Source organism: Lissotriton vulgaris, chromosome 6 (assembly GCF_964263255.1).
Source record: "Lissotriton vulgaris chromosome 6, aLisVul1.2, whole genome shotgun sequence".
NCBI classification, from domain to species: domain Eukaryota; kingdom Metazoa; phylum Chordata; class Amphibia; order Caudata; family Salamandridae; genus Lissotriton; species Lissotriton vulgaris.
Genome location: NC_141694.1, coordinates 279,000,812 through 279,028,490, shown reverse-complemented (window position 1 = coordinate 279,028,490; position 27,679 = coordinate 279,000,812). Strand labels below are relative to the sequence as shown.

Genomic DNA, 27,679 nt, shown 5'->3' with positions numbered 1-27,679 from the left:
CGACGACTGGACCAGAACCGCCATATAGACCCCCCTGTGCCTTCCGCCTGACCGGGCCTTCAGGATTTCCAGCGCCATGATGCTCCCTCCGGAGCGAACGCCGCGCTCTACAAATACCCCTCCAAATATCCAAATATCCAAATATATTTGATTTAAAAACATCAATAGGTACCCCATCCTGGCCTGCAGCTTTACAATTTGCTCTTTTGTTTAGGCAGTTTTATTTCATCTAGGGTAATGGGTACTGTCTTAACAAAATCAACTAGAATGCGATTACTATTAACATCTTTTGTGAGGGTCTCATTATTAGAGTTGAAATGTGCTCAAAGTGCATCAACCATTCATTTGGAGTCACTAACGTTTTTTTTTAAAATAATTTTTTATTGGCATCATAAGGAAAACACAATATGAGAGAAACAAAATACAGTACAATTTATAGAAGAATAAAAAAAAAGGGAAAAAAACCCGAAGAGTTAGCAAAGTAAAAATAGTAGACAAAGAATAAGAAAAGAAAATTTAGATTATTGATCCCCAAATTTTTTCCATTTTCCGCATTGGTTGAATTCCCTTTGTTTGTGCTAGGGCGTGTTCCATATCATAAGTATCCTTGACCACCCTCCCAAAGCTGTCGGTGGGCTTTGTTGTATCCAGACCCGAGCTATTGTTAATCTGGCACAGGTAATTAAAATATTCATTAAATCGACTTGGCACCCGGTCCCACTGAATCCGCCCACCGGCACATCTAAAGCAGTCATTGTAATTGGGCATGCAAGTTTCTCAGAAAGAACTTTAATAACTCCCTCCCAAAATTCAGTTAATTCTGGACATGTAAAAAACATATGACTAAGGTCAGCTGCCCTTTGGTCGCATTTTGGGCACTTAGTGCGATCATTATTACTATTATTCGATGTCCATTTCGATATTCTCTCTGGAGTGTAATATAGCGGACATATCATTTTATATTGTTGGAGCCTAAGACTAGAAGAGTGCACAAAGCGGCTTATACTGTTGAGAGTGGTAAATATCATATTTGATGATACATCAGTATCCAATTTCCTACCCCACTTCTCTGCTAGCTTCAAGCAATCGTCGTTCCTGAAACCACTGAGAATTTTATACCCTATGCTGATCAGTGACTTCCTTTTTTCCGTATATATACAATTCCATATATCAGCGTCAGAAATAATCTTAAAACTTAACTTGCGTACAAAATAATCTCAAATCTGATAGTACTTAAACCGAGTCCCTTCAGTGAGACTGTAACAATCCTTCAGTTTTTCAAATGTTAGAAAACCATTATGATCATACAGATCTACTAGCTTTTCTATGCCAGAGCGGAATAGGTATTTACCAGCTTGATCGTGAAAGATTTCAGGAAAACCAGGGTTCCCCCATAAGGGAGTTCTATAATTATACAGTGAAGTTTGGCATTTAGTGAGAAGAGTACGACAAATACTAATAGTATCCCGCGCCGTCTTGAATTTTACCCGTTTGAAGTAGTTTGGGTCATTAAGTCTATAAAGAAACATATTGGAGGCCCCCCCCCAGCATAAATTTATGAAAACAAAACCCGTTAGTGGGATTCAACAAACTGTGGAAACGAGTCAGAAAAGTCGACCAAAAATAAAGCTTAAAATCTGGGAAGTCGAGACCACCCTGGTTAAATGGAAGCTTTAATAGAGCGATAGCTCGGCGAGCTTTTTTGTATCCCCAAATAAAGGAAGTAAGGAGCCCATCTAAACATTTAAAATAAAGATTATCCACCCGTAAAGGGATGGAACGGAACAATTAAAGATATTTGGGCAGGATCACTAACGTTTCTATCTTTGCCGCTGATACATCTTGAAAAAAGGTTAATTTATTGTTTTCCAAAACAGAATTGAGTCACGTGTCTCAGCTGCTTGAATCTGTTTTTCCCATGCCCTTCCCGGATTTCAATTTTTCTTGTTTTTAACGTTTGTTTATAGTTTTTCTGTAATGTATAGATCCTTTCTCTATCTTTAGGTCTTGCTTTTAGAGCTTCCTTTATTCCTTATTCATTTTTTTTTCCTTCAGATCTCCAGAGATTGCAGCTGTAATATTGTAAAATGCACTTTCTATAGCTATATTTGAGGAGGATCTATCCAGGCAGATATGTATATATTCTTTTTTTTATTATATATTTTCCATAAATATTGTAGGGTTAACACCTGACCATTTGATTGAAATTCCGTTCTCTCCTTGTGTTTTAATATCAACAGTGGAAACTCACACCTTTTCATGTTGGGGCAGGCTTAGTTTCAAAGTCAAAAATAATGGATGGTGGTCACTAAAAGGGCTGGCCTGAATGTAAAATGTTACCACTAGTCCCTTGCAATTGCCGGATACTGGGGCATGATCAATGTTTGTCGAGGATCTTGCTCTTTCATACGTTTGAAAAATAATTTCTCCCACCTGTTCGTCTAACTCCATAATTTCTAAGTTGTATTTATATATAAAAGTATTAATTGCTTCTCCATAAGGGTTATAAGGGAAGTGTGGACTTGGCTCGCCATATTCATCACTGTGACAACATTGATCCCCGGTTGGGATTTTGCACTTTCCACATCTAAATTCACCAGCACAAATTAGCAAGTAATATTCCCCAACCCCTTTAAAAAATCATCAAGCTCTTCTTCCAATTACATAATTGCCCTATGTCTTGTGCTATCAAAAACATTATTATAAACATTGATTACAATTATAGTCTGTTTCGCTTTAGCGCAGAAACATAAAATCTGCAAGAACTGTGATTTAATATAAACTTTCCGTAAAATTAATACAAAAGTTACTGAAATTAAGGCCGCTAAGCCTCCTTTAGCTCTCTCCGCTTTCAAGGGAATCGCTTGTGTGGAGTTCGGTTTAAAGCCATTAATGAAGAAAGATTCTGTATGGCATGTTTCTTGTAGCAAAATTAAAGAGCAATCCTGTATCGTTTTAAGCTATTCGCTATCATTTATCTTATTTTTTACCCTTAAAACATCCCATGACATAATGGTTAAAAACCCTTGTGATGAAAGACCACTTGAGTTATTATTTACAATAGTAAAAGGGATACGGTCATGGTTACCGTCTAGCGGACCACCAACGTCCTCCCCCTATGAACCGGTTTCGCTGCAACGTCTTAAAGGAGTGAACCTATTAGAAGTGGGAGGTATCACAAGTGGATCTATGAAGCGGGTATGGTACTGTTATATTGTGTAAACTCATTTCTGGGTTTATAAAAGTAACCGAGTGGGACAGCAATGATGGTGCCGTCCCAATGGTTAAGTGGCCCAACACATTTGGTTGAGAGTTCTTCCAGTAGGGACCCCACAACATCTGAACTTCGGAAATTCAGAACTACAGAGTTTCCCTGACATGTTTTCCTTGTACTGCCCACCCAGCTAACTCTTCTTAGCATGATTATATTCTGATGGAGTATTGTAGTGCTACAGTTGGTATTAGAAGCGAGCCAATGAACAACCCAATATTTTAAAATCCCTCACCTCTAAGTGGTTTTATCTGCCAGTTTCAGAACATTTTTCAAGACAATTACATAGGGGGTTGCCTGAGGTGGCAGGAGGAGTCTAGCCACACCAGGTTTGACTAACCATCAATTCCCAGTGGGTTTATTCTCATGATTTGGTGCCTTCAGATTTTGTATAATTTACATTCCTTGGCTTGTAATCTCTTGGTTTTACAGCGGGAAAAGAGTCCTTTGTTTGCAATGGCGTCCTCAAGTTGATTTTTTTGGTTACAACTTGTGAGCTTTCCCCTACTTTTGACCTCTCCTCCAGATCCCTAGCAGGTATAGCCATGTGGGAAATTTTCAGGGGCAGTAAGTTTGTAACCAGATAAGTTAGAAGGGTAACATCATTTTGCACTAATTTAATTTCCAGCATCAGTCGTCTCTCAATGTTATCAATTTTACTGTGCAGATTTTTAAATTGGGTTTCAAGACTTTGCGTATGATTTGTTAGAATGCCGAACCTGTCCCTCTGGTCTCCTCTTGTTTTTTTTGGATGTATGACATTACAACGCATACTTTTACCACGCATACCATTACAACGCGGTATTTACAACGAATACCGTTACAACGCATAGCGCTTAGAGGTGCTGGATAGTGGTAAGTATAATTTTATATTCCAACTCCAGTCCCCGTGGACACTAGGGAAGGTGTTGGATATAAAATTATACCTATTCCCTATCCTAGAGCGCCCCCCAGCGCAATGCGTTGTAATGGTATGCGTGGTAATGCCTGCGCTGTAAGGGTAGTGCGTTGTAAAAACTTCGTTGTAACAGTTGTATACCGTTTTTTTTCCCTTTCTTTAACTTGGTTTTCAGATTTAATAGCTTGTTTGGAGGTGGTACTTTACTTTTTAGTGTTTGTTGTTTGCTCTTTTTATGCGGTGGGGAGGCCAGCTCAGAGTTATTCGTTAATGTAGAAATCTCTGGTGGAAGTGTTGATATGCAAGGGCCCTCTATTAATTTATCCACATTCAGTACATTTTCCTCCTTTTTTAGGCTATCTTCACTAACCTCCGAGACAGGTTCCGTTTCAGGTTCTGTTTCTGAATCCACATGGACTTTCAGTTCTGACCTGGCCTCTTTTAAATCTGCATTAAGTGATGTTTTAATAACAGCCAAACGCTCCTCCACTTGAACGATCTCATTATTGATTAGCCCCATGGTGTTTTTCAAATAGTTGGTAATTGGCTCGTTTTTACCTGCTTGCTTCCAATTGGTAGGTGGTCATTTTCTCTTACCCATTATCCCACTCAGGTATTTAAGTTTGAGTTGTAATGATATCAAATGTTCTTACCCCTTCCGTGGAGCCAAAAGGGGTGTCCCAGCCCAGCCTTGTCCCGCCGTGGACTGGCGCAGACGTGTCCGCCTTGGCCTTTGGCTTTGCCTGGGCTCGGCCCAGGCAAGTCAGCAGACGCCCAAGCTGCAGGAGCCCTGCTGTGGTTTTAAGCGCCTCCTGGTGCTGTGCAGTGACATGCTGGCTGCCCCAAGGGTTCCTGGACACTAGAGTCCTGGCCAGGTTGCTTCGTGGCTGTCATTTCTGTCTGTTATTTCTGGGCAAACCGGACTACCAGAAGAAAGTTTCTATTATCCTTGAGTCAAGAATCTGTAATGTTGTTATCAACAATAAACAAAAACACACGAAAAAAGCAGCAACGAAAGGTATAGTCTTGTATGGCAACTGGTAATAGAAAAGGTATTACTGACGAGACACAGATTAATATGGATATGGTTGATCGTGCACAATCTTGTACAGCAACGGATAATAGAAAAGGTACCTCTGCTGAGGCACAGATTAGTATGAGTAGGGCGGGAAAGAGTAAATCAAACACAGCTGGGTCCTCTTCCTGCCCACCTCCTGCTTTCTGCATTTAACTGCTCGTGGCCCCCGCTTCGCGGGAGCCGCTCGCAGCAGTTTGTTGCCTTGCCGTGGATTCTTTCTGACCGGGACTACCGAAGCGTGACTGCGAGGACCAGCAGCCTCAGCATTGAACACAGCTGGGTCCTCTTCCCGCCCACCTCCTGCTTTCTGCATTTAACTGCTCGTGGCCCCCGCTTCGCGGGAGCTGCTCGCAGCAGTTTGTTGCCTTGCTGTGGATTCTTTCTGACCGGGACTACCGACGCGGGACTGCAAGGTCCACCAGCCTCAGCATTGAACACAGCTGGGTCCTCTTCCCGCCCACCTCCTGCTTTCTGCATTTAACTGCTCGCTGCCCCCGCTTTGTGGAGCCGCTCGCAGCAGTTTGTTGCCTTGCCGTGGATTCTTTCTTACCAGGACTACCAACGCGGGACTGCGAGGACCAGCAGCCTCAGCATTGAACACAGCTGGGTCCTCTTCCTGCCCACCTCCTGCTTACTGCATTTAACTACGCCCATACCCCGCATCGCGGGACACGCGCGGGCACGCGCCGGACCAAGGGCGGGCCCGTTTGAGCCCGTTCGAGGCTGGAGTGGCTGGGCTGGGCCACCCCCTTAACGGTGGAGAACTCCTAAAAATAGTAAGTGCATTTATCTGCATCTAACTTCTGACGCCTTTGCAGCTATTGCATACACTTGTAATGGCTGGCCGCTCAGGAAGAGGGAAGAAGGCCACTTTTGGGGGTTCTGTGGCAGGTACGTTAGATCAATTTATTGTAAGAGCAACATCGGTTTTAGCACGAGAAATTGACCTGACAGAGCGTCGACTTTCTCTAGACCCGGCCTATACTAAAAGGTCTTCCCTAGCCAAAATTGCGCTGTCTGTCACCCCGGAACGAAATATAAATATCACTGCCATCAATGACTCACTAGCTATAAGTTTGGATAGTGATTTAACAGCTACAGACATTACGAAATCTATGGTAGGCGGGCTCACCAACACGCAGACCTTAAGTAATACCAATACAGTGACCAGGCTGCCTGAAGGGCTTTCAACCAGTGCATCAACGCTAGCTGAAACTGGGGTTAAACTATCCTTCCAGGAACTATAACAGGAGCAATACCAAAAAAGAAGCATGGGGGGAGGGTACTAAAAGGGGAAAACAGCAAAAGGCAGCCAAAGTTAACAATGATGTTTCAACATCCGCTGTACAAATTACCCCCGAAATACAACCATCGAGATTAAGTACTCCCTGTACAAATATCCCTGCTGGCACTCTGATGGTTCCAGACGAGGGGTTTTGGACAAAAGTTGGAGGAATTTTAACATCTTCTATCCAACCCATCACGGACAGATTAAAACTCATCTAAGAAAGATTAAAGAAACTCGAGCAACTGACTTTATCAAACCATGAGCTTCATAAAAAGAAACATCCAATAGCTCCAACAGTGACTCAAGAAAATCTTCTCTCGTACAATGACACAAGAAACGTGCAGATGCCATTTCTCACGTCCCAGATACCCGTATACGACCTGACGAAAGGCATCCTACGGACCGATGCCGAAGGTGGACTGCGCAATAAGAACGCCATAAGCGTACAGGAAAAAATGGACATACCTAAGAAAAATAGTGTAACAAATCATACGGTGGATGGGGGTATTGCTAAAAGGAAGGGTAGAAATGAAGTTAGTGTAAAAGGATGACCAAGGGCCCCTGTTACCAAATACAGATTTGCCACCGGAATCTGTCCCTTATGTTGTAGTTTTGACAGGGGTCCCTGGACTAGGAAAAGGTAGTCAGGAATCGTTTGCAGAATTGAAAAATAAAACTATACATTGGCTTAATGCCAATAGACCCCTACCTCATCATATCCATAGTAAGATCCTGCTTGTACGCAGAGTCAAATGGGTGGGTAGCAGTAGAAAAAATATACTGGGGGATTGTATTGTTGTAAATTGCAAGGATATGCAAGCTGTACAACATATTTGTGGTGGGTGGCCCCATTTGTCGAAAACAAGAAGCCATTTGATCTCACCTACTTCTATAGTCCCCAATCATATAGAATAAACTCTTCTTCACAGGGCAGAACTCTGGTAGGGAGCCCTGGTGTAAATTATCTTAGAAATAGACCTGATTGTGGGGCTATGGTTTGGAACAGGGTTTTCCTACCAGTAACAGATATAGTGCACTTGACATGGTCGATTGACTCACCCCAAAAATTTCTACCCCCAAGAACTCCGGGCAAATGGTGAGGGTAAAAGAAGTTAAGAGACAACATTGTGAAAGGAGATTTTTTAATGTAGTCACGGCTGGGTATAAAATCCACTCTGCCCAGAGCCTAGACGGTAACATGGACAAAGTGACTCAGCCTGATGCTGTTATAGAAAATAATTAACATACACAGAATAAGTGTGACACTTCCTGCAAGCCACATTTAACTCCAAAATTAACAGCAAGGGAAGAATTTACGGTAAACAACCAACTCACCATAGATTTTAGCCTGTATCCTTTGGCATGCCACAACAAAGAGGTAGTTTTTCCCTCACAAAAAATCGACAGCATAAAGACAACGAATATAGAGCGGGATAATAGTTTTAAATTGATGTCTTGGAACATTGCTGGGTTGTCAATTAGGATAAGGGACCCTGGTTGCCTATCTTTTATGCAAGACTTTTCAATTATTGGAATGTTGGGCACGGGAGGCCCTTCATATCAATGGCTACCGTACCTTCCATACTCCAGCAATACAGACGACGAGGGAAAGAAATAAAGGGAGGCCTTGTATTTATGTTTCAAATCTTATGAATGAGACAATAATAAAATCTAATATTGATTCTGATTGCTATCAGATTTTGCAGATGACTGTTGGAGGTAATCAAAACATTTTCTGATAAATTTTTATAATAATATCCCAAAAGTGGAAACAAGTAGGGTTTTAGAAGATATATCCCAAACTCTGAAGAATATCGAAGAGAAACATCCCGGGGATAGATGTGTTTTATGGGTGGGCGATTTTAATTGTTTTTATGCCCACATAGCCATTTGGGTATCTGTGGTCTGGGTACAGGCAGAGATGATTCTAGTGCACACTTTTCTCACACGACTCTGGGCAATTATTTTAATGATCTGATTTTTCAGTTGGACCTGGGCTTCGCAAATTAACTATGCTCTCCCCCGGTTTCTTTTGAGCCTACATTTATTGGGAGGGGATGCAAATCAGTCATAGATTTTGCATAGATATCAAACCGTCATTCTTGCCATGTTCTCACCTACAAAACATGTGCGATGTCAATGAGTGATCACTTTCCAAATAGCCTATCCCTCACTTTTGCAGCGAGCAATAGAAAAGTAACCGATGTAATGGAAAATGTATACAGCTCTAAATTAAGCCTAGCAAAGAAGAATGGATATGCAATAAAGTGGAACAAAGTAGAGCCTGTGGTTTTCTTTTAAACCCTTATTAAAAACAAACAGCAAGAATTTGAAATATGTCTCGCTGAGAATGGTGACTACGTCCCAGTTACCGAGGCTTTCCTCAGAATTCCAGAGGAAATACGCAATCTTTTTGCAGGACCTCTGAAACAGGGCAAAGCCAAAATGCAGGGATGGTTTGACTCGGATTGTAGTAAGGCCCACGCACATTTGATGATGGTGCTTAAAAGCGAACCAAGAAATGTGGTTGAAGTAAGATACGCCAGAACTGCATATCAACATGTAGTCAAACATCGTAAGAGACAACTGAAGCAGGAGGCTTGGCAGGCTTTACATCATGCCTGTCTGATGAAAGAGAACATAGGGTTCTGGGAGGCGGTAAATGCCCCTTTTTTTGTAGATAATAAAACTAATACAATGGAAGTGGCAATTACTGAAGATTAATGGGTAAACTACTTTACTGAGCTTTATCAGGCAGACGATCTAACCGAGAAGGCGAGTACAGATCAAACTGGAGGTGAGGAAATCATGGCTCATGGATTATTTCCAATAAACAATGAATTTTCATTGCTAGAAGTCCAAACTGCCATTAATGATAGTGCTGCAGGGAAAGCCCCAGGACCGGATGGGGTCCCAGTAGATATATATAAATCTAACACCGAGCTATGGGCCCCACTTTTAACTAATGTCTTAAACAGCTGTAATAAACATGGGTTTTTTCTTACATGGCAAGAGGCCATTGTGGTCCCATTTTTTAAGAAAGGCGATCACAACAAACCAAATTGTTATCGCCCATTTTCTCTTTTGGATTCACTAATGAAGGTTGCTGGGAGGGTAATATGCCCATAAGTTACAACTTTAGGCGTAAGACAAAGGTATACTCTCAAAGTTTCAATATGGTTTTAGGTCAGGACTCGGTACAACAGAGCAAGGCCTGAACCTGGCGTTGATTATAGCCAAGTTTGTAGTGGCTAAAAAAGAAAAATAATTTTTAACATTTGTCGACCTGAGTTCGGCCTTCGACTGTCTGAATCATGATAAATTATGGACCAAATTACTGCAACTAGGTAAAGACCCAAATCTGCTGACTTTTATTAAGGAGTTATATCGGGGGGCTGGGGCTAGTGTACGGTTTGCGAACCACGGCGAGTGCACCAATAAATTTCCCATAAAAAAAGGAGTCAGACAGGGTTGCATACTCTCACCTTTTTTATTTAACTTATACATAAACAGTGTGCATTCCCATCTTACTCAAGATAAGCAGGATTACCCCCAAGTTAGGAATACACCAGTCCCCATTTTATTATATGCAGACGATGAGGTAATTATGGCACGGACCCAAGTTGGCCTTATTATGGCACGGACCCAAGTTGGCCTTCAAAGATCGCTCACTAACTTTTCTGAGTATTTGAATGCCAGGGGCCTAAAAATAAATATAAGCAAGACATTCACCATGTGCTGCACCACAAAGAGAACCCCTAGATGTAAAATCTTTCTCTCAAATACAAAAATAGACACAACCAATACATTCTCGTATTTGGGTACCAATTTTGATAAAAAGGGGACCTGGTCTTCGGCAGCCCAGGCAAGAAAATTGGCTTTCTCGCGTGCCATTGGAGCTGTGCAAAATGTTGCCAATAAGTTGGGGTGTCGACCCGTGCCAGTGTTAGTGGACATATATAAATCTAAATGTGTGTCCACAGTAACATATGGCGCAGGAATATGGGGGATAACGGAAACTCACAACATACAGCTCTGTGAGAACACATTCCTGCGTTACTTGCTAGCCGTTCCAGAGTCCACCTCTACTTATGTGTGCACAAAGAACTAGGTCTGTATTACATCTCAGACCTTATTAAAATGAATCCCATTTTATTATGGCACAAGGTATGGTCTACTGATGAGTCAGGTCTTAACAGAGATATAATCATGGACTGTCTCAACCTTCATGGGGTTTCAAGAATCCACTGGATTATGTACGTAAAGAAATTTCTAAATGATATCGGACACCCAGAATATTTTGATTCAACGAGTTGCTTAGCGACTGTCTCAAGGAGGAAGTTGAAAGAAATTTGTCTTCACTTCTTAGAGAATAAACGTTGATTGGCAGAGAAAAGGAAGACCTCAGTCATGGAAAATCAACTGATTCTCGCATGCTACTCACACGATTTAGGGGGGACCTTTTTTAGACTGGTCACGTTTCCTGAAGTAAATTCCTGGTCTAAAAATCTGATTTTGTGCCCTTGTGACAATATTTCTGTACAATCCACGTTTCATTGTATATTGTTTTGTAAATTCTATACCTTGCTGAGGAAAATACTTTTAATACCTATGCTGAGAAAGTGGGGTTTGAGACAATGTAGACTGGCCTTTCTGAGACTACAAATGTTGGAAGATGAATTGATCATGTACTTAGTCTCATCGTTTAAAAAAAAATATAATTAGACACAGGACCTCAATGAACTGACCTAATCCTCTAAGACATGTAAACCTTTTTTAAATGTATTTTATCTTGACTCATGATGAAAATGTTCTTTTTAACTGATTCTCTATTTGTGCTTTTATGATTTTTACAATCAAAGTCCAATAAAGCTGTTTTTTTATTTGATTTGAGTAAATAAAACAACCTGCCAAGTTACATGATTATGTATGCCACTTCATGGCCTTTTCCACCCTGTGCTAAGCCTTTTTTGGGCTATTTGGGGTAGTTTATAATTAGGCCCCTGTAACTATTTGTCCACATAAGGTATCCACTCCAAATTTGCGTCCTTGTCTTCTAACATCCTAGAGATTTTCAAGGAACCCTGGAGGGGACCCAGAAATGTGCCAAAATACAGCTACATTTTGTTTCTTGGGTGGACAAATGGCAAAAAGTTGCTGCAGAAGAAAGTGTCTGTTTTTTTCCTGCAAATGGTATCAACAAAGGGTTTGTGGTGCTGAAATCACCATTTTTCCAGCTTTCAGGGGCAGGCAGAGTTTTGTCAGAAAAAAAAATCTACATAGTTTTGGCATTTTACTGGAACATAACCTATTTTTGCTACATTTTTTTGCTTTCAGCCTCCTTCCACTTAGTGCTAGAAATGAGTGTGAAAGCAGTAAAAATGATCCCAGAAAGCTATACGTTTCAGAAAAATAGCCAACATTCTGAATTCAGCAAGGGGTAATTTGTGTAGATCCTTCAAGGTTTTTTTAATAGAAACTAACAGTTGAAAGTAAGAAATATTGAAAATGGATTGGATTGGATTGGATTTAGTTTTTGTATAGCGGGATAGCTACCCGCAGGCGTCCTAGCGCTTAGCAAAAGAAAGGTGCGTGAGGCCAGGTTGATTTATCTGCTGAAGAGAAAGGTTTTTAGTTTTTTCCGGAAAAGCAGAATGTTGGGTTCTGATCGGATAGAGATTGAAAAAACAGCCAATTGTGTCAATGCTTTCACCTGTAACTTCTTCTAAGTATGACATATTTTTAAAGCAATACACTGTTACATCTGCTGGACCCTTTTGGTTGTGGAGATATATAGGACTTATAGTATCACCAAGAACCTGAGAAACCAAGAGCCATTAACTGAGCTGCGTCTTGCAATGGCTTTTCATTTCATAGCGGGTATATAGCAATTCATTTGATAAAATATAAAAGTGAAAAATAGGTATCAAGGACACCATGCATTTCCGAAATGGGAACAAAATATAGAGTTTAGAAGCAGTAGTTATTTGCACATCTCCGAGATTGTGTGTACCCATACGAGCATGTGAATTATAGGACTTTTTTACACATTGTCTTACATTTGGAAGGCAGAAATGCATATAAACTCGATAGGTAATACTAGTTGCTCTTTAATTCTGTGTTTCACTAAGTCTCCTGATAAAAATGGTACCTTAATTGTGTGGGTAGGCCTTGTTCCCATGACAGGAAATGGCCCAAAATGCAACGTGGACACACCACATTTATACAGTGCAAACAGACCCTTTTTTTGCAAATTGACTACCTGTGGATTTTGAACCCTAGCTTAACGAACACCTAGGGAAGCCTAGCATACCTATAAATATTTAAAAACTAGAAAACCCAGGGAAATCGAGGATGAGGTGACTTGTGTGGCTCTCACCAGGTTCTCTTACCCAGAATCCCTTGCAAACCTCAAACTTTGTAAAAAAAACAACAACAAAAAAATCCTCACATTTCTGTGATGGAAAATCTGGATTCTGCGGGGATCCACACAATTCCACCCACAACGTTTCCCAAAGTCTCCCAAAAATACTGGTACCTCACTTGTGTGGGTAGGCTTAGTGCCCGCATTAGCTGTGGATTTTTTTGTTTTTTGTTTTTAAAGGTGTGATGATATTTTATTTGGTTGATGCAACAGAAGCGTTCCCTTAAGCCCATTCTGTATCGTAGTCTGTCCGTGTGGAATCAGTGATTCATGAATGGCAAGATGGCAACTACAGATCACGTTCTTGAACTTTCATGCAAAGTTTTACAAATTCGTTAGTCTGTTTTCAGTCACTATCACTCATAACTGAAGATGTAAAAAACCAAGCGTTTACACAACAGTTTTAATACTTTCATTATCTTTCATGAACTGGTAGATCATCGCACAACTGATATAAAATCCACATATTTTTATTTTTTTTGCATTTCAAATTACAGTATGAAACATTTCCTAATTTTCAATTCATGGCATTGCTACAGTATACATATCATATATAACCACAGTACATAAATCACAGTGTTGCAGAGCATATCATCATTCGAACAGAGAGTTATAGACATGTTATTAACAGGTTTCATCTTGTAGGGCAAGGGTGAGCATGGCAGTGGTATAAATACAGTACAGTCATTAAACATCTGTAAGTGACAGCAGGTAGGATGTAAGCGACCCACACATGTCCCGTGGCTAGGATGCAGACGGAAGCTCCTCTGCATAGAATGTTAGCTGGTCACAACAATAAGTCAAATCCTGCAACCACAGCCCAGTTGTAGGCGCTATTCTACTCTCCCAGCAGACAGAGATCCTGCATTTAGCCATCAGCAGTGCTATGGACACCAATTTCTTATTAGAAGCTTTTACTTTAGCCCCAATCCCCAGCAGACACAGCCCCGGGCCACATTTGACAGTTTCCCCAATCATCAAGCAAAGACTTCGTACAACTGTGCCCCAAAATTCAGGGATTTTAGGACATTCCCAAGCTAGATGATAAAAACCAGCCCCGGGTGCACCACAGCAATCACAGGCTTCAGTTTGTCAGAGCCAAAATGTATACAGCTGTGCAGGAGTATAGTATAACTGATGCAAGTATTTAAAATGCACCAGCCGTAGATTGCCATTTGCCGTCAGTTGGCCTGTCTGGCAGCAGCTATTTAAACAGTCCTCTTCAGAGAGCGGCTCTGGCAGCATAGCATTCCATTTGTCCAGCGCAGTTGCTCCACCAGGTATCATGTCATTCTGCGATGTCTTATAGAGCTGGTGACTAGTTTGGTCTTGGATTTAGCAGTGTATAGGAGTTGTAGTGCCTCAAGGGTTGGCGGTTCTGAAGGGAAGTGTGGGTAAAGCGCGCGCATGGCTGATCGCAATCTAGTATATACCAATAATTGCATGGCAGAGGTCTCGCCTCGGGCGGCCAAGCCCTCCGAGGTTACGAATTAGCCTCCAAGGAATACATCCGCCATGATGGACAATCCCATCTCCGGAACTGTTTTCAGCGTGCTAGCCTCCTGGGTAACTGAGATCTCCGAATGATGGAGCAGCGGCATATTAGGAGCGTACAGCTGTAATTTATGCGCCCGCTGACCTAGGTCATGCCAGGATCTAGATGTAATTTGTATCATATCAAATTCCCCTTTTTCAAATATCCTGTGTGTGTTCACAATCATGGCCTTGAGTCATATAGGGTGTACCGCGCCGCGCCCGCCTCCACCGCCACGTGTGGGAGATATATGCTGGTCATGCTGCCAATAATAGGTGTATTGTGCCTGTGCACAAAGATAGTAAAGGTGGAAGTCAGGCACTGCAAAGCCGTCCTGATCATATGGAAGGGTGAGTGTCTCCGTACCGAAGGCGTATCAGAACATTTAAAAAGAGATATGAAAATCGTGGAAGAACCACCATTTTCATCAACGCTATGCGGTCCTCAAAGGATAGGGGCAATTTCATCCAACAATTTACCTGCTCTTCCAGCCGTGTGATGGTGGTGCCAAAGTTAGATTGTATGACTGTCTGTTGGTCCCTGTGCATTCATATTCCTAAATATTTTACAGTGTCCGTACACCACTTTAAGGGGTAGTCCAAGTCAAATTGATGGGTGCTATCAGTAAGAGGCAGTGTAGTGGATTTGGACCAGTTGATTCCCAAGCCTGAAAAGCTTTCAAACCGGATATACTCTCGTATGAGTTGTGCCAGAAACTGCGCCGGCTCCTGAACATATAGCACCATGTCATCTGCATATATGGAGACTGCAAGCGGACGTTGGAAAAATCACAAGGCCGATGCAGCATGACGCTGTTTTAGGATTAGGCATGAGCGGATTTTGCGGATTCGCAATCCGCGGATTTGCGAATTTGCGAATTCACAAAATCCGCGGATTTTGCGAATCCGCGGATTTGCGGATTTTGTGGTGGGGGGGGTCTTCTGTGCCAGTTCACGTGCCTCTTATGTGTATGGTCAGAGACCGATCAGAGGAGCAGATTAGGAGAAAGGAAGCTCCTGGTCATAGCAACTGCATGTGGATTGCGCTCGTGAAAGTCAAGGATGCAAGTGGCTCTGTCCAGCATCACAACGGATTTTCGAAGGTAGATGTGGGGAGAAAGCAGACCTGTGCCCAGCCTACTCATGTAACTATTTTACAATGGCGCCAGCAAGCTGCCAGAGCCGTTGTAAAATAGTTACAAAGTTAACTTGCACAGGAAGCACTTAGATAAAATAAAGCAGCACCTGCTTCGTTTTATCTAGTGGTTCCTGTGCAAGCTAACTTTGTAACTATTTTACAACGGCGCTGGCAGCTTGCTGGCGCCATTGTAAAATAGTTACATGAGTGGGGGTTCAACTTTTGAACCCGTTACATCAGCGGATTTATTTTTGCGGATTTTGTGGGAAATCCGCAAAATTCGCGGATTGCGGATTTCCCAAAAATCCGCAAAATCCGCGGGCGTAACGGATTTCCCGCTCATGCCTACTTAGGATACATGCTAAGGGCTCCAGCATAAGAGCAAATAGCAGTGGCGATAGTAGGCAGCCTAGCTGCGGATTTTGATCCCTAGTTTACCCGGCACCTTAGAAGGCCTATCAAACCTATAAATTTTTTCAAACTAGAACACCCAGGGGAATCCAGGACGGGTGACTTTTGTAGCTTTCACCAGGTTCTGTTACCCAGAATCCCTGGCAAACCTCAGACTTTGTAAAAAGAAGCCACATTTTCCTCACATTTCTGGGGGGGATCCACACAAGCCTTACCTCCCTGGACTCCCCGGGGTGTCTAGTTTTTAGAAATGTGTGGGTTTTGGTAAGTTTCCCTAGATGACTGCCAAAAATCCAGGTGTGCCCCCTTACAAAACCAACCAATCATATGCTCACAGTTTATCACTTCTGAAATTCAACGAGGATTAAAGCTATTCACCTCCAAAATGATTAAATCATAAGATGTTCATTCTATTGGAAAAGCAACCACCTATCACAACTCATTTATTTACAAAAAGGAGTTTTAATAAAGTACTCCAAATACAGCGAAACATTTATTTATATACATTTGTACAGTATTCACAGCGAACGGTAAAGGAAAGAGCTGGTGCTTCTATAAGGGTGCCAGAAAAAAGGAGAAAGTGGTGGTTTGAAGAAAAGGGGGTGTAAGCCTCAACGGAAAAGTGACATAAAATTTAGTTAACTTAAGGAAAAAGCTGGTATTTATCCAACGTATTAAATAAACAGGCCACTATTAGTATTAATCCAATTTTTAACAATCATACAGTCTTGACTGGCATGTATAATGTTCAGGGGAGTAGTGGTCCTGGTAAATGAAAGGGAGAGCGTCGACGTTTCGACCCGTCTTGGGGTGCTAGGGTAACTGGGGACCTCGACCTGCGGGTCTTCCTCAGGACGTAAAAGGCAAAGCCTTCGTACCGTAGCTAAAACGCTGTATGCCCAATTTGCTTTAATGGGAAATTCACAATCCTCATGTTTCTCGAAGGACGTGAAGGGAATGGCCACAATCGCACTCCTAATTATTGGTCGTGGACCGACAACACTACAATTCTGGTGTGAAGTAAAACAGTGGAGATGCTGTTCTCATGCGCAGACTTGCTTGTTACTGCAAGTGTTCATGTATGCGTATCACCGTGAAGTAAAGATATGGGTTCGTACTGGCATCTGATGGTTCTCTTTACTTTTTCAGTATCACCCTCAATGGGCGTTATTCACGAGAGTGGGCGGTGTCCCAAGGGTCAATTTCCAAATATGCGTGCGAAAGGTTGTAGGTTGTTAACAGCTCGCCAAACTCGGAACGTACGTGGTGTCAATCACACAACAGCGCCATGTCCGCGGAGTAAGTTGCAAGGAGTGCGCGCTAAATTGAAACATAATAAATATTATTATAGAAGTGTTTAAGGCTACGAGGAAGGAATCTCTAGGTGGACGGCGGCATAGATTGCCGAGGGAGCGTTGCGTTGCAGAATTGTAGTGTTGTCGGTCCACGACCAATAATTAGGAGTGCGATTGTGGCCATTCCCTTCACGTCCTTCGAGAAACATGAGGATTGTGAATTTCCCATTAAAGCAAATTGGGCATACAGCGTTTTAGCTACGGTACGAAGGCTTTGCCTTTTACGTCCTGAGGAAGACCCGCAGGTCGAGGTCCCCAGTTACCCTAGCACCCCAAGACGGGTCGAAACGTCGACGCTCTCCCTTTCATTTACCAGGACCACTACTCCCCTGAACATTATACATGCCAGTCAAGACTGTATGATTGTTAAAAATTGGATTAATACTAATAGTGGCCTGTTTATTTAATACGTTGGATAAATACCAGCTTTTTCCTTAAGTTAACTAAATTTTATGTCACTTTTCCGTTGAGGCTTACACCCCCTTTTCTTCAAACCACCACTTTCTCCTTTTTTCTGGCACCCTTATAGAAGCACCAGCTCTTTCCTTTACCGTTCGCTGTGAATACTGTACAAATGTATATAAATAAATGTTTCGCTGTATTTGGAGTACTCTATTAAAACTCCTTTTTGTAAATAAATGAGTTGTGATAGGTGGTTGCTTTTCCAATAGAATGAACATCTTATGATTTAATCATTTTGGAGGTGAATAGCTTTAATCCTCGTTGAATTTCAGAAGTGATAAACTGTGAGCATATGATTGATTGATCCAACCAACAAGTACGGGTTGGGCCATTGTCTTTGATAATACTGACTACCCAGGTCCAACAACCGTTTTGGGTTACCCCATTTTTTATAATGGCTCCCTTACAAAACCAGGTCGTTTAGTCATAAGTAATTTTGATGTTACCACATTATGTTTTGGGCCCTTCCCTGCCACAGGCAGTTGGCCCACCCACACGAGTGAGGCACCATTTTTATGGGGAGACCTGGGGGAACGCTGGGTGGTAGGAAATATGTGTCAGTCCAGTGATCCCACAACTTTCCCACAAAGAAATGTGAGAAAAAAATAGATTTTTTCAGCTACATTTGAGGTTTGCTGGGGATTCTGGGTAGAAAAACGTTGGGGGTCCACGCAAGCCATACCTCCCTGGACTCCCCCATCTGTCTAGTTTTAAGAAATGTATAGATTGGGTTAGTTTCAATAGATGGCCGCCGAGTGTGGGGCCAAATACCCAGGTGACGCCCTTCCAAAACCAGGTTGTTTTATGATAGATAATTTTGAAGTGTCCACAGTACGATTTGGACCATTTCCTGTTGCAGCCACTATGCCTACCCACACAAGTGAGGTACCATTTCTATTGGGAGTCCTGGGGGGACGCTGGGTGGTAGGAAATATGTGGTGGCCTGGTGATCCCACAACTTTCCCACACAGAAAAGTGAGGAACATGTGATATTTATTTAGCTACATTTAAGGTTTGCAGGGGATTCAGGGTAGGAAAATGCTGGGAGAGCCATGCAAGCAACACAACTCTGGAATCCCCTGCATGTCCAGTCATTAGGAATGTCTGGGTTTGGTATGTTTCACTAGATGGCCGCTAAGCCCGGGACCAAAAACGCAGGTGACCCCCTTGAAAAACCAGGTCATTTTCTGATAGATAGGTGGGCACCAGTGTTTTTGGTCCTGGGTTTGCAGATATCTAGAGGAACCTAAACAACCCAGACATTTCTGAAAACTAGAAACCTGTAGTACTACAGGGAGGTGTAGCTTGTGTTGATCCCCCAACATTTTCCTTCGAAGAATCCGCTGAAAACTTCAAATACTTACTTACTTACTTGTGTGGATTGGCCAAGTGCCTCTGACATGGAAGGGACAAAAACGTATAGAGAATGAGGGGGCCCAAAGTGGGTCTAAAAAGGCGGTTTGTTTATACTTTAAAGGCTGAGGCTAATTTGAGCACCCACACAAGTGAGGTATAATTTTTTTCGGGAGATCATGGGGAATGCTGGGTATTAGGAAATGTATGCCTGTGCGGTGATCCTACAACTTACCCACACAGAAATGTAAGGAAAATGTGACTTTTTAACCCTTTCGATGCTGATGACGAGCTCAGCTCGTCATCACCCACGGGTGCCGTGTGCTGATGACGAGCTGAGCTCGTCATGGTGCCACTAAAATGGCATTTTCCAGCACGGGGGGGGAAAACGCCCAGCAGCCCCGGATTCTGGGTAAGAAAACGCTGGGGGATCCATGCAAGCCACAACGCCAGCCAAGTGTCAGTACATGTGCACCACCATTCATGCACATCGCCAGCCAAGCGCCATCCACGTACACTGACAGCCAAATGCTATCAGTGCACACACGCGACCAAGCAATATCCACGCACACTGGCAGCCAAGCACCACCCACGTACTCTGCAAGCCAAGCGCCATCGCCGCACACCAGCTGCAAAACCGGTCCCCAGTGACAAAAACGCCCCCGTGGCCAGAAAACTCCGGCTCACCGGGGAAACGTTCGGTGCCCACTACGGCCAGTCTGGCCCTACAGTCAAGTACCATCCATGCACATAGCATGCCAAGCACTAGTCCATGTTCACTGCCAGCCAAGCATAACTCCACCCACACCACCAGGCAAGCGCCAATCTACACAATCACTCAAGCGCAAGTCCACCCACACCATTAGCCAAGTGGAAGTCCACACACTGTCAGCAAAATGCCAACCAAAGGTCAATACACACAGACCGTCAGCCAAACTCCAGTTTACACGCACACAAACCCTCCCTGGTTGCTAGTGGTTTTCTGCCCCCGCTTGGGTGCAGATTGGAATAACAATATCACTGAAACAGCCAAAATGTGTGCCTAAAAAAAGGGAGTGATCCTTGCCTATGGGGCTTCTCACTGGCATGCCCATACACATATCCCTGGTGCCTAATGGGCTTTCTGCCACCCCGTGTGAGGCAGATAAGGGGATATTGCCCCAATCTGCTTCCCAGGGGACAGAAAGCCTTTATTTGGCAGTAGGGGTATTAGCATGCTCATTCTCGACAGCTCCCACGCCTACTTATAAAAAAATCTGTAGGGCCTGGTGGGCTTTTTTCCCCCTCCTAGGGGGCAGATTAGGACTATTGACCCAATCTGCTTCCCAGGGGAGGCAGAGAGGTTTTGGTAATTTTTTTTGGGGAGGGGGGCCTTGGCATGCCCATTTAGGGCAGGCCCCACCTCTACTTCTAAAAAATAAATCCCTGTTGCATAGCGGGCTTTCTGCCCCTCCTGGGGGAAGATCAGGGCCTATTCCCCCATCTGCCTCCGGGGGGGGGGCAGAAAGACTGTGTAATATTGTGTGGGGTGGGGGCATTGGCATGCTCATCTAGGGCAGCTCCCACCCCTACATTCAATATAAAAAATAATCCCTGGTGCCTATTGTGCTCTCTGCCCCTCGAGTGGGCACATTGGGGGCTATTGCCCCCATCTGCCTCCCAAGGGGAGGCTAAAAGACTGTGTTTTTTTTGGGGGGGGGGACAATGGGGGCACTGGCATTCCCATCTCGGGCAGCCCCCACCCATAAATAAAAGAAGGAAAACAATCCCTGGCATCTAGTGGACTTCCTGCCCCCAATGGGGGTAGATCGGGGGATATTGCCCCTATCTCTCCCAGAGGGGCAGAAGGACTGTAATACTGTGACTAATCTCCGGTAGCCCCAACCCCTAAATTCATTATGCAAAATAATCCCTGGCTTCTAGTGGGCTTTCTACCACCCTGGGGAGGAGGAGGGGGTGGGGGCAGAACAACTGTGTAATATTGCAGGGGTGGGGGCATTGGCATGCCCATCTCAGGCAGCCCCACCTCTAATTTCAATATAACAAATCATCCCTGGCGTCAAGTAGGCTTTCTGCCCCCCCACCCTCCACAGGGTGGGAGATCGAGGGCAGTTGGGCAGAAAGACTGAATTTCCCCAAATTATTTTGGGGGGAGCAAAGGCCCTTACCCAAGGGGCCGCTCCCCCCTCCCTAGTGTCCAGTGGGTGGATCCCTGCTGGGGGATCGGCCTCCTGGGGCGATTCTCCAAGCAGGGATCCATTAAGCATGGTATATTGGAAAGGGGAGATTCTACCTTTTCCATTGATACCTCCCCTGTCTTTCTATGTGCTCGGGGGCTGAGATAGCCTTCATAGCACATAGAAAGTGAAACTGAAATGAGCCTATCAGCTTATTTCAGTTTCTGTTTCTCTGAAATGACGTCCGCACGATGTCCGCGCTTATAGTCATTTCAGGGAAACCAGGGGAACAGCCTCAGGTGCTCGGGAAACTCTTCCCCAGCTCCCGGGGGGGAGCTGGGGAAGAGGGAAAGGAAATCCCCCTGGTGCCCGCACCGGAGGGATTTCCAGTGCCATGGCGTCGGACGCGCGGGAGCCATCCGACTCACATGAGCACTTATGCGAGGGACGGCTCCTGCGCGTCTGACGCATAGGAAGTGGTTAATCCTTTGTTTCATTTTTGCAAACTATGTGCCATATGTTTTTTGTGTATGTTCTGTGATGTTTGCATATTTTGATAAGTAACTTTTAGCATATGTATAAAGTTTAATAACTACTGTTGTATTTTACTGTGACTTAGGTAACATACTATTGTTTTTATTATAGTTTCGATGTGAAGGAAAGGGTGTTTCCATATTGGGTGTTTCCTTATCTTGGTAAGTAACTTTTAGCATATGTATAAAGTTTAATAACTGATGTTGTACTTTAATGTGACTTAGATAACATACTATTGTTTTTATTATAGTTCCAATGTGAAGGAAAAGGGATGTGTTATATATTCTGTAAATGTATTATGTATCCTAACATGCGCATCCTTTATTGCCAGTCAGTCTTGTTCCATCTTAGAGCTGCTGTGCTGGGGTCCAGAACTCTGGCGAGATACCGGTCTCTCCGGCCAGGAGTTGGTCGCCCATTAGTCTTATCTTAAGTAAAGACTATTGCTAAAACCATATAAATTGCGAGATTATTCCTAAAAGTATCCAGGCACTAGATGCCCATGACTTGGACTCTAAACTGGCCCTGTGGTGCACTCTGCACCAGAAGCCGCTGCGCATGCATCAGGTCAACAGCGCCGAGTTCAAGGAGCTTCCGATTGGGTGCACAGGAGTCTAACGCTCCTGTGTCCTAATACCTCAGCGTGGGAACATTAATGTTGCACAGAGAACTCCTTGGCTGCTGGTTCTAGGGCTGCTCGGAGACTGTGAGCTGAGAGTCAGAGGGTATAAGTGGTGATGTGGAGTCTGAGGTGTGACAGGTGCAGCCAGGTAAGAGGGTATGGGCATCTACGCAGCGTGCATGTAATAGAGGAGCAGAGTGAGTAAGTAGGGGACGTTTCACGAGGTAGGATATGAGTTCAGGGGCGAAGGTCGGAGTAAATTGTTAAGGCAAATGGAGAATTTATTTGTAAAAGGACAGGTAGAATTAGATAGTAAAATTAAGGGGTACAGACACTCACTGCCTCAATTCAGGAAAGACCTCAAGACTTAGCTCTTCGACTAAAACATAGCGCCTTCGACAGATCAGCGGTACCGCTCCCCACCAACGCCTGGAGACCCTTATAGGTGAATAGCAGCGCTTTACAAGACACTTGATTGATTGAGACAGAGAATGGAAATAAAGAGAGATGAATACTGGCAGAGTCCCTATGAGTTAAGTGCAAGCTTAAGAGATTAAAGGAAAGAACTATGGGTATGTCCAGAGCGAGCTGAAGCAGTATAATGAAGAAGGTGTACAATGAGGGTATAAAGGGTAGCAGAAGAGTGAAGCTGTCACAAAATGAAAGACTGCGTGAGGGATTAGAAAAAGAGTGAAGAGAGACAGAGTGAAGGGTAGAGGCAGGATGCAGGGGTAAAGCAGTGGCATATGCGAGAGGTGAGTGAGGGGATGAAACAATCATAAGACGGGGATAGAATGAGAATATAGGGTCAGATGAGTGTGTAGGAGCAGATGATTCACCGATAAGCAGGGTAAAAGCTTCGGGTGGAGTGAGTAGGGTGTGCACTTTGGAGGAATGTATGACGTTACAATGCATATATTAACAGTTCTTTTACGTAGCATGTCACTACATCTCATTTTCTGAAACTACCTTTACAACGCATTCCCTTACACCGCATTATACCTTTACAACGCATACCATTACAGTGCATACCATTACATTGCATTTAAGGTAAGTGTTGGATGGTGTAGGGGTAAAAATTACTATTCTAACTCCAGTGAGAGCAACAGTAGGGTAAGTGTTGGATAGTGTAAGGGTAAGAATTACTATTCTAACTCCAGTGAGTGCAACAGTATGGAAAGTATCGGATAGTGTAAGGGTATACTATGCGTTGTAATGGTGTGCGTTGTAGTGACATGCATTGTAATAACATGCATTGTAGTGACATGCAATGTAATGGCTGCGTTGTATTGTATTGTAGGTATACTTATATAGCGCGGTCCTGTCGCCCCAAGGGCATCCTGGCGCTTGAGATACGGTCAACAACACTTCCACTGCTAAGACATCCCTAGGGAATAGATGCGTTTTTAGGGCTTTCCTAAACGGGAAGTAGTCCCTTTGACTTCTCAAAGGGAGTGGCAGGGAGTTCCAGAGTTTGGCCGCTGCGACGCTAAACGAGCGGCCACCTATCCTTACTCTCTGGAACCTCGGAACCACAAGCAATTGTGCCGATGAAGAGCGAAGGGGCCGCGAGGCAGAGTACCAAGCGAACATATTCTGCAATGGCACTGGGCCCTGTCGATGTACCGCCTTGAACACTAGGCACGCCGCTTTATACAAGACACGCAAGTGCACCGGCAACCAGTGTAGGTCCCTTAAGGCTAAGGTGGAGGAGCTGAGGTCAGGGCGAGAGAGAGCCAGCTTAGCGGCCATGTTCTGCACCCGTTGTAACTTCCCCAGCAGATTTTCTGGGGCCTCCAGAAGCAGCGCGTTGCAGTAGTCTAAACGACTCAGTATGGTCCTGGGCACTACTTCCGGCCTGGCCTGCTCAGGGAGAAGGGGCAAGACTTTACGCAACATGCGTAACAGCATCATGCACGTGGAGATGGTCTTATTAATATGCATGTCCATCTGTAAATTTGGGCCAAAAATCACCCCCAAGTTACGAGCTGACTCCGCGGCCGACACTGTCTCGGGGAAAGTAGATGGCCAGAAGTTCTCCGGAAGTACCCGAGGAATCTGGTCCATGGAGCAGTAGAGCACCTCGGTCTTTGTGCTGTTGAATTGCAAGGAATTGGCCCGAAGCCAATCCGCTGTAGCTGTCATGCAGCGATGGAATGTCTCCAGTGGGACTGCATTATTTCCTTCCAGGGAGAAGACCAGCTGGGTATCATCAGCGTTGTAATGACATGTGATGTAAAGGATGTTGCAATGCAATGACTGCTATGTAAAGGTTGTTTCCCCTTTTAGAGGAGACTCTGTAATGCCTCTGCTGAAGGATGGGGGACAATCAAAGTTAGAGGACAGCAGGTCTCTTGCCTATGACGGTCCTTAGGCCATTATAATTTTGTATTACAGCCTGGTTAAATTAATGTATGTATTGTGGTCAGTAAAGCAAAATACCATTTAAGCATGTAATGTGTGATCCATTAATACTCTTACAGCCTGCTGCTACTGATGCTTAGAATGCCTGGAGTTACATGCAGATAGTACATTTGAGGAGTTGGCGTGGGTATAGCAGGCTGGACAGAGAATAGGAAGCCTGGCTCTACCAAAACACAAGGAGCGCCACATAGAGCTTTTTATTTATGCTTCACAGTTCTGAATGCTGGAGGTATTTGGGGCTTTGTGCGGTGAAGTCTCAATAAGGTCAGTAAGGGGTTGTTCAGAGCAACCTTTATGGGCACGAAGGTCTGAGCTGTATTTTCTACTGAGAGACAAATGAAGGATGAGTCCATGAACATTTGTTGGGGGAGGTGATAACTGTCACTCAAAATGTCACACCCAAGATGCAGCAATGTCACACATAAGCATACCTCAAACAAGGAAGTGTTACGTATAAGAAAACTTGTCACATTTGGGACTCGAGTACAGAAATACAAGTGTGATGGATCTCTGTGACTTGATAATGGAAAGAAAATGGGGAATATTTATTAACTCTTAAGTAAGATTCATCAAGCAACACAAGGCCACCTGGCGTGGCCTTGAGTGGCTTGATAAAACTAAAGTAATGCAACACAGAGTAAATGGCTGCATTGTGTTACTCTGCCCCAGGGAGACATCCATGGGTGGAGCGTGGGATTTTCCCACTTCCACCCATGAATTTTGGTGCATTCTCATATTTACCATTACTGGAAATGTGTGCAAATGGAATATGTGACATTACAACGCGATCAAATGGATCGCGGTACGTTACATTGCAGTTTTTACAATGCAAGTCATTACAACGACTTGCGCTGGACTTAGGAATAGTATGATTTACTATTCCCACACCGGTCTATGTACAGTAGGGAAGGTGTTGGAATAATAAATCATACTATTCCTTAGGTTAGAGCGCCATCCAGCTCAAGTCGTTGTAACGCAATGCCCGCGTGGTAATGGATGTTACCCGTCCAAATGCTACGCCTCCCAGGTGAGGCTTAACACAGAGAAATATCTTTATTCTCCTCATTACTTCCTCTTCTATGCGTGCAGAGGATTGCTTTTATGCTGGAATGTGTCCTGTCATGCACAAAAACAATCCTGCTTATAGCGCAGACATCTTTGCACCATGGTGCAAAGGTGCTTACATTTGCGGTAGGCAGCACATTGTGCCCCACTGCAGGGGAAAAACAGTAATCCAGAGTAATATATTAAATACGACTCACTCTTCTTTCCTTATCACGCAGTGCAGCAAGGTGACATGCTGCAAGGCGTGATTTTTTCATAAATATGCCCCCAGGTGTGAGTATGAGAGGATGACAAAGTGTTAGAGGCAAGGATGTGCCCAGACTCCTGGGAGGAGGCACTGACCATTTTTGCATGACAGACCAGGAACGGAAAGGATGACGCAAAAGGAGGTTAAGGTATGCTACAGCAGGGCCTTACCTTCTTGTTCAATCTCGAAGGCGCTGATGGCGTCTTCCGGCGTGAGGCAGCGGAACTCGCTAGCTAGGAGGGTGTGTAGCCGCTGCTGGCTTGGCGAGTTGGCAGCGCAGCACAGCTGGGCTGGCTTCAGGAAGGGAAGGGCGCTCAGCACTGACATTTTTCCTCAAGCGGAAGTGGCAAGGAGAGTCTCTCATGCGTCTTGGCGGGAAGGCACCAAGCCTCACTTTGACTCTCTGTCTCGTTCTGACCTCCTTTTCTCGCACTGTTATTGGACTTCCTGCGGTCAGAAAAATATATGAGATTGTACTGAGGGAGATCATATTTAAATCTTTATTCACATGAGCGCACACATGTACATCTACCTATAAAATGCTTGTGTGTCTAACTCACTTCAAGGGCACAGATTGATGGGTATCGCATTTTATTTCTTGATGCAATTAAAACATACAAATGGACCGACAGATATATACACCTATTTCAGAGTGTAAACATAAACACCCAAACACACACATGCCAGACATGGAGGAGCACGTTGATGCAAGAGGCAGAGCTTAGCAATGGACTGGCCACAGGATGAGTGCCTTTGATGTCAAAAGGGCCACTTGGGTGGGTGCCAGAATGTACATATTTTGATGCCAATGTGATGTCCCACTCTTGTTATCAGAGGCATCTGGCACGGTACCAGGTGGTAAATGTTTCTATGAGTAGTGAGATGCAGTACTCTTGCTCTCAGAGTACGAAAGCGTAGGCACTAAGAATATGACAGAATAAAAGGGACAGTGGGGCCCATCCAATCCCTTTCTACACTGGGCCTGTCTTTTCTACAGCTTTACCATTACGTACCCTGCACTGTTCCCTTGTTTTCGTCTTCTTTGCTTTCAACTTATTTGCCCTTTTCATCTTCATCAGGTGCAGCTCTGCATAATCAAAATGTCTCTTTTTAATGTTGCTCCAATTTGATATTTTGATCAGTTGTCTTCTACTGTGTTCTATTTTGCATATATTAAATTCCCCAGCCTCCCTCTCAGGATTTGCCTTTTGAATTATGCACTTTTTAGATCTGACCTGGCGTTAGCAGCGCGCTTGCGCTACTCTCGCCACACGAGGGCCTTCTGGAATCAATACGGATTCCAAAGCGTGTACTCGGATGGACAGAAAATGTGCACGTGCAGCGGTTTTTACTGGGGATTACACGTTACATCAGATCATGTAAGTGACTGCGCGATTGG

General features: G+C 43.9%; 1 protein-coding gene across 1 annotated transcript in view; it reads right to left on the bottom strand.

The window, feature by feature from the left end:
* The window catches only part of LOC147707139 (serotonin N-acetyltransferase-like), a 38,182-nt gene extending 11,575 nt beyond the window's left edge, over nt 1–26,607 (bottom strand). The window contains exon 1 of the mRNA XM_086925186.1: nt 26,451–26,607. Within this exon, the coding sequence (XP_086781312.1) occupies nt 26,451–26,607 (157 nt within the window). The remainder of the gene's footprint in view (nt 1–26,450) is intronic.
* Between the last annotated feature and the right edge of the window lie 1,072 nt (nt 26,608–27,679).